Genomic DNA, 8449 nt, shown 5'->3' with positions numbered 1-8449 from the left:
CTTTGAAATACAATTAAAATTTGATTAAAAAAACAAACATTAAGATTAATTTAAATAATGTGGATTTCCAAGCATAGTAGAAGTAAAACAATTCATTATCAAGCGTGTTAATGGTGAGGGATCTACCTAAATGAAAGTACTACCTAAAATTATTAGTCCCAGAACATTCACATATGCATGATAATAAAAAAAAGCAAGTTAAAACGCTTATGAAATTAAAGGAACAAGCAAAAATTCAGTTGATTTGATGAGGAAATAAAACTTCATTCATTCTGGATGGCTGTAACGTGACGTGGCTTTTTGCATCCACGTGTCAAGTCGGACAAAATTACCTACAGGACCATTTCCGGTTTATAAAACACTACAGACCTTCAATATTTTCAAGCTCTTAAACTCAGAAACAGCCTGTTTTTAGTTAAGCTCTTAATTTAGATAAACTCCAGTGCTTATGGAATAAAAAACTGATTTTCTGTGTATAATATTTTAAACCCCAGTGGTCAAACAGAGAGCTCATTTAATGTATAGTACAGTTAAAATGATAAATAATCTAATACTTATAAGTGTGCATGATATATAATGAAACTGATTATGCCAAATAATATGCCAGTAATAAGTGATTAATTCTGAGTAACATTATAATTATTTATTATTACAATATATCCAGTAGTAACAAACTAATTTGGCACAGTAATTAAAATGCTTTATAGAACTTCAAGAGATACAATGAAAACAACAGAAGTACTAACACACATTGATAAATTATGAGAATAGGTCAATTAATTTACTTCAATTAAATTTTACTGATAACTTTTTAAATAATTATTACCAAATAAACAATGTTCTTATGGACTTAATTGACAAGAATTCCTAGAAATAAATAAATCACTTTTTATTATACTATATATTTATATATACATGCTCAGGCTTCTGCTTGTCTATTAAATACAAAATAAATAAATAAAATAAAATAAAATGAAATGAAATAAAATAAATAAATAAATGCTCAGGCTCCTGCTTGTCTTATTGAATATGAATATAATTTTATATTGATGTGTTGCATTTGATCTGTAACGTTACTCAAACTGGGAATGATATGATTATATTTACCAATTACTTTTAAAATAAGTATTACTAAATAAGCAATGTTCATATGGACTTAACTGACAAGAATTCCCTTGGAAATAAATAAATACAATATATATATTATTGATATATATATATATATATATATATATGTATATATGCTATATTAATATATATATACTGTATATATATAACGTTACTCAAACTGTAATGGGTATGATTATTTTTAAATAGTATAATATCAATAAAGAATGATATATATTATTTTTTTATATAATAATAAATATACAATACTATAAATTATTTATATAATAAAAAATAAAAATAAATGAAAAGAATATATATAATAATATAATTTATATTTTATATTTTTCAGTTTAATCTACTGACGAAAACAGTGTGGTATAATCGAAATCTCCTCGGCAAAACGAGTAAGTGGATTTTGAGTTGAGATTATTTTCTATATTTACATTTTTTAGTACCGCACTTTTATTTTGAAAATCCTAGACCAGAAGTAGCTGAGCTGTAGCTTCACTCAGCTATCTGATCTCCTCCCATCTTCTCTTCCTCCTCCTCTTTCTCCTCCTCCTCCTCCTCTTCCGTGGCATCTCTGCTTGCTCAAATATGCGGAGTGTGGAGGCCTGATTCATGTTAACTAGAACCCAAAGATGAAGGAGTAAATTACCGGCCCGTTAGAGGTGAGTAACGGGACCAGAAGAACCGTCAGACGACCGGAACCACGAACCAGATGTGTTGTTGTGACAGATGTTGCTAAGCTAGTTTAGCTTAGTTATAGCTAACCTCTTAATGTTAGCTTGTTCTGTGTACTGACAGAAGCATTTCATATTGTTATTATTAAAAACAATAATGTATATAATAATAATAATAATTCCTATTAATGTTAAATAAAGTTAAATAACAGCTTTTAAATGTGTTTATCAGCTAGAGGAGGAGGAGAACAGGTGCAGCATGTTGGCCTTTATAGCAGCAGCAGAGCTACACTGAAAGATGCTTTACATTATCTGTACTAGTGTTTCATCATATGAATACTCAGAGTAAAAGTGGTGCAGATTCTGTGTAGAAAAGAGCATATTTTCCTCATTTAATGGGCTTTTTGGGTAGTTTTTTCCTTCTTTTGTAGAGACAAGGGTCACTGCTGAGCTGGCTTTAAGAGAAATTGCATGTTTTACACTTGACTGTGATTTGTAATCTATTGATGCACTGATGTGTTTGTCTTGTTCTATGTGCTGACAGAAGCATTTAATATTGTCTTAATGTTATATGTGGTTAAATAACAGCTTTTAAATGTGTGTATCAGCTGGAAGAGGAGGAGAACAGGTGCAGCATGTTGGCCTTTATACAGGTTGTAGACAGAGCAGAGGCTACACACAGTAAGAGCTGAAAGATGCTCAACATTATCTTTACCAGTATTTCATCATATGAATACTCAGAGTAAAAGTGGTGCAGATATTATGTAAAAAACAGCATAGGGTCACAGCTGAGGTGGCTTTCAAGCTCTTTGAGAAATTGCATGTTTTACACTTGATTGTGATTTGTAATCTATTGATGCACTGATTAGAATATTTTCCCACTTCTTTACACTGACACCTGTAGAGATGTCAAAATTCAGAAGCTTTTTTTTATAAACTATGTTTAAGGGGTAAAAAAAGCTCTGTTTACAGGCTTATAAAACTGCCCCTCCAACATATCAACCAATATTAACTGTCTCAGATGCAACTGTTTTCTTGCACCCTTACAGTCTCTCTAATTAAATATAAGCTCACCACTCATTAGATTTTTTTTATCTATTCTAGTTTATTTCTCCCAAAACACTCAAATTAATGACATAAACTTAAACCTGGCTCTTTTTTTTCTAGTCCCAGTCAAGTTAAATGAAAGTGGAGTGAGGATGTTTGCTGTTGACTGAAGTCCACTCCAACAAACATAATGAAGAGGAGGCTTCTTCGTGGTTTCCTGTCGGAAATTTCAATCCGGCTGGCGCTGCTGCTCTTCTTCCTGTAAGTACACACGACTTTGAACCATCTGTATCATGGATCTACTGTTTAAAAGGCAGGCGTTGTTCTTAATGATAAACTTTGTGTTGGTGTAGTGTGACGGAGCAGCTTCCTCCTTTCTACCGTGAGATCCAGCCGGAGGAGATGTGGTTGTATAAATTCCATCGTGTGGAGAGAGACCACGTTCCCACCTCTCTTATGTTTGTAAGTAATATATCTGCACGCCTCTGAGTTAAAATGGAACATTATAAATCCCTCAGTTCAGTTTGTTCCCCTCATCCCCGACAACAATCAGTATATCTGAACTCACTTCCCTCCTCTGACTGTGTGTAAATGGCCGTACCGATGTTTCTTCTTAACACATTAATCACAGTTTACATCACTTTGACAACCATTCTCCAGAGCTAATCATACGTTTTTAGATTAATTCCCCACCTTCTCACACGACCACCGGTTTCATTACAGTTTGAAAATCAATTTGCAGCAACATGACAGTTCAGATGTGGAAATCTACCACAATGAATATCACATTTTATTTAAAAAACTTCAGTGTCATTGTGTGATAAAGCACCGCAGTACTCTTCAGCAAGAACATAACTTTGGCAGAGATGGTGAATGTAAATACTCGCAGTATTGCAGGGTTATTATACTAAACTAAAACTGAAACTCAAATATAATAAGCAGTGAAAAATATTTTTAGTAAACTGAAACTAAATAAAAACTATATCAATTTAGAAAAACTAAACTACAACTATTTTTCTCGTTAAAAACTAGTAAAAAATAAAATAATAATGAACGTAAATTCATTTCAGTTTTAGCTTTTTTAGATGTAATATATCAAAACCAAAAAAAGGAGACAGCATGAATTTCTGTCAAGCCTCGTGACGCTGAACCACGTGTAGGGACCTAGATAGGTCCCTACACGTTTTTGCGTCGGCCACCGTAGTTCTCCTACACGCTTGGCACACGAGAGAAGTTCAGTTGGTTGCAATCTGCAACCTCACCGCTAGATGCCGCCAGATCCTACACACTGCACCTTTAAGTGGAATAGAGTTGTACTACTCTCCTTTTTCTACGTCTCTATCAGAGTGTGGCGGTTTTCACCCCGATGATTGTGATCCTGGTTTTCACCTTCCTGAAGAAGACGGAGCGAGGCGATCTGAAGGAGGCCTCTCTGGGTAAGAAACATACGCACATCTGGTTTTTCAGAATAAAAACAAACTATTTTTTTTGTCTTTTTCATGATTCAGTTCTGTTTCCTTTTGTCCTCCAGCTGTGACTTTGACTCTGGTGCTAAACGGAGTTTTCACCAACGTCATCAAACTTGTTGTTGGCAGGTAAACAATGAACACAAACATAGTAAATGATAATGAAACCTCGGTGGATAAAAGACTAAATCTGTCCTCTCTGTGTGTGTCCCCGACCTCAGGCCGCGGCCAGACTTCTTCTACCGCTGTTTCCCAGACGGTCAGATGAACCTGGAGTTACGCTGCAGCGGTGACCCAGATACAGTCATCGAGGGCAGGAAGAGCTTTCCCAGCGGCCACTCTTCCTGTAAGAACCTTTTATGGTTGATTATGCCTCAGACAGTAGCTGGTACATTAAGGAAAAACAAGAAATGCACAAAGTGGGGCAGGAGGGCATGTCATATATCTAGAAATAGATGCATGTAAGTGTATTTTAGCCTCCAGGCTCTTATTTTGTTATATGAGCAAGAGAGCATCCCCTATTACTCTTAAAAAGTCTCTAATCTTTAATCCTTGCCCCTTCTCTCTTTTTGTTATTTTCTCTTCGAGTTCTCTCTGTTTCTGATCACTCCGTCGATCTTTTCTCCTCCTCGACCCCAGTTGCCTTTGCGGGTTTGGGTTTCACAGCGCTGTATGTCGCAGGAAAGTTGCGCTGCTTCAACGCAGCGGGCCAAGGCAGAGCGTGGCGGCTGTGTGCCTTCCTCACACCTTTACTCATCGCGACGGTGATCGCCCTCTCCAGAACCTGCGACTACAAACACCACTGGCAAGGTCAGACTCAGAGAAACGCTCAGAATGACACAATGCACCGTGTAAAAAACACAAAATCATCTGCATGACATTGGTGACCAGTAGCAGAAGATGGTTTTAAACACATTGAAAGAGGATGTGGGAAAAATGTCAACACAATAGACTGGTAGTGGTTACTGGGATGATTTGAATGTGTTCCATGTCAATCAAAGAAATATGACAATTTAAGATTTATTTCCTTAAATCGACTTATAACAGCCTGTAGAGCAGGATTAATCTCATCCACACTTTCACGTTTTTTGTGGACATTTTTCTGGCGCAGGAAGACGACGTCCATATTCATAATTTTGCCAACAAAAAATTTGGTTACGCACCTGCTAATTTTACTTTATGTAGATTGAGATATTATTATTGATGTTATTGTTTACTTAACTTTTACGTCGGCAATCATTTTGTAACAATACACATCCTTCTACTAAAATGGTGTATATTTTATACAGGTAAAGTTTCTGATTTATTTGAATTTTGAGTATCAAGTTTGAGAAGTTTATTCCAGATGAGAAAACTCTTGAAATATGGTACATTTTAAAGGAATTTCAGAGTAAAAAAAATTGCAAATGTACCTTCATACATTCAGCTCTGTCCATATTGTATGGACACTCTCTCTGGAAAAAGAAGCTAGTGTTTACTCTCTATCTGTTAAACATTATCTTAACCAGGAAGGAATAAAATTCAAATAACTTCTTATCGTCTACATCGTTCTTAGGTTTATGGAGCCTCGCTGTAGTTCAGGCACGGAAGTCATTTTATAGTCGCCTGTTCCACACAGCCTACAATCATTTATTGTATGCTTTCGACCTACAGTAGGCAGCCTGTATAAACAGTCAGCATACAACGACACCTCGCTGCTACTCAGACTACCCAGCCTCCTCTTGTGTTATCATTTAGTATGTGAATAATGTAATGTGTTTAAATGTTGTATCTCAGGTTCTGCTAGCAGGGTTTGTGAGCTCAGAGACAGTCTGTGTCACACCACCAAACTAAGTTTATTAGTAATTTATTAAATGGTTAAAACCATGACGTGAGTCCTCACTGAAGATCCAGAAATTATGTCGTGCTCATTGATCCATTTCTCCCATTTTCCTAGGGAGTTGTCCCCCTTAGTCCTCTGGGGAAAAGTCAGTTTTTCCAACCGAAACATATCCCACACTATGTCGATCTATTCTTGCGTCCCTATTGTCGTACTTGCACTATTTATGTCTTAGATTCTCTTTTTTTACTTGCATAATTTTCTTTTCATACATACTTAATAAGCATTGTTGGAGGGAGCCTGAGATCTAAGATTTTCATTGCCAACTAGAGCTTCTCTGTAATTGACAATAGAGTGCACCAGAAGTGACACAAGAGGGTGGAGCTAAGTACAACCGAACACAGAATAAAGACATTTTTAGGCGATCAAAAATGTTATAATTAACTTTCCTGAACTGAAAACACAATGTGAAAGGGTTAAAGTTAAAAAGACGAAAACACGGACAACTACCAGACCAGATAACCCGTGGTAGCGACCTGTCATTCACACAGTAGCCCCGCCCTAAAGCATCCCCTGCTTTATGGTCTATTTGACTCTAAATGGGACCATAATTTACTAAATGAACATCATGCTGTATTGAAGAAGACTTGATGACATTTTGTAGTTTCAAAATAGCTTTAACACAGCTTTAAAATTCACGAGTGAGACATTTACTGATGTATTTTATATCGTAGAACAAAACGTTAAAATCTCCACAGACCTTATTTCAGGCATCAAACCAAAAACCTATGCAAAAAAAACCTTGACTTTGAGACGAGGGAACTGGAAGTGCTAAAATGCTAACTCATTTCTGTGTTTTATGACTCCTTCCTGCAGCGCTCTATAAATAAATAACTTGTTTAAGTCGTAAGTTTTAAGTTAATTGAATCTCAAAACCTAAAATAAATCTCTCTCAGGGTTAATATTAAAGCATTCTAGTGACGCTGCGGGATCAAACTCTTCATGTGTGTGTAATCTTGTCTCTCCTCCATGTAGACGTACTAGTGGGTTCTCTGCTGGGTCTGGCCTTCGCCTGGTTGTGTTACAGACAGCACTACCCTCCTCTTCAGGACCCCGACTGCCACAGACCTCTGCGTCACAGAGAGACTGTTCCCGCCGCACAGGAGCGCAAACTGGCCAACTCCAACTACATCCTGCCGCTGTAGAGCAGCTGTAACTGTCGCATGGTGTCACTCATACTGGGTTACATGGTAATCCTTATAATTCTGGTTTCCACCACACCGTCGTTAGGGCTGGGCATCAATTATTTATTGTTTATCGTCTATCATCGTAACTGTATTGTGGGATTTGTTTTGTATGGTATCACGTTTTCTAATCTACAATGACACGTTTCTACTGAAGGTTTTTCTCGAGAGTTGCCGTAATTAACAACTCCGGTTTAACAACCACATAATCAACTTGAAGTGTTTGTTTCCAAAACCTAAACACACGTCATTACTTCTAGAAGTTACCAACATTGGAGAGCCTGGTGAATACCATGACATGTATTATTTCCCATAAGGCCCAGCCCCACACACCCGTTGTATTGTGCCTCTAGATCACATAGATACTCCCAACAGCTGAGCAGGTCGACCACACAAGCACTGCACTAATAGTCCACTGCCCACCAACCGCCGGCTCAGCTGCTGGGAGGCAGTTTCTCATGTCGGGACACTATTTGGTGATTGTTTTGTAAATTTTTTCAACAAGCAGGGTTGAGACTTGAGGAAAAATATTCAGTATTTGTGCGTGGACGTTTGTTCCTGACCTTTGGGAAACAACATATGGTGAAGAGAATCAGAGCTCAACCCGATGCTGAAACGATTAGGTGATTAATCGTTTAATCCTTTGAGTCATTTATCAACAAATGATGCCGAACGCTTGGTGGCTGTAGCTTCTCACATGTGAAGATTTGCTGCTTTTTTTTATAATTGTGGATTTAATATGTAATGGTTGGTCTGTCGGTAAGACAAAACAAACAATTTGAAGCACTGAAAATTTGTTTTTTTCATAATTTTCTGACTTTTATCAGACTAAATCATGAATTAACCAATTAATATAAACAATAATTAAGATATTAAATATGGAAAATAATCATGAGTTTCAGCCCAAGCTGAAAAAGATCTAAGTAAGGGATAATGTACAGCGATCCGGTCATTGTTGAGAAATAAACCGCGACAGGGCGATGCTGCGGAGGTGTGCACCCTGACTTGCATCGCCCTGAAGGGGTTTATTTCACAACAATGACCTGCTAGCTTTACATTATCCCGCTTATTACACGGCTA

The 8449-nt window shown here is 36.8% G+C and overlaps 1 protein-coding gene across 1 annotated transcript; it reads left to right on the top strand.

The window, feature by feature from the left end:
- Positions 1–1633: 1633 nt before the first annotated feature.
- Positions 1634–8162, top strand: plpp5 (phospholipid phosphatase 5). Its single transcript, XM_037779172.1, has 8 exons — positions 1634–1781; positions 2961–3101; positions 3194–3302; positions 4186–4276; positions 4372–4435; positions 4528–4652; positions 4946–5116; positions 7161–8162. Exons 2-8 carry the CDS (start codon positions 3031–3033, stop codon positions 7328–7330), a joined length of 801 nt encoding a protein of 266 aa, XP_037635100.1. The 5' UTR covers positions 1634–1781; positions 2961–3030; the 3' UTR covers positions 7331–8162.
- The last annotated feature ends 287 nt before the right edge of the window (positions 8163–8449 follow it).

The sequence above is a fragment of the Sebastes umbrosus genome, chromosome 8 (genome assembly GCF_015220745.1).
Source record: "Sebastes umbrosus isolate fSebUmb1 chromosome 8, fSebUmb1.pri, whole genome shotgun sequence".
In the NCBI taxonomy this organism is placed as follows: domain Eukaryota; kingdom Metazoa; phylum Chordata; class Actinopteri; order Perciformes; family Sebastidae; genus Sebastes; species Sebastes umbrosus.
This window is presented reverse-complemented; position numbering and strand designations above follow the sequence as displayed.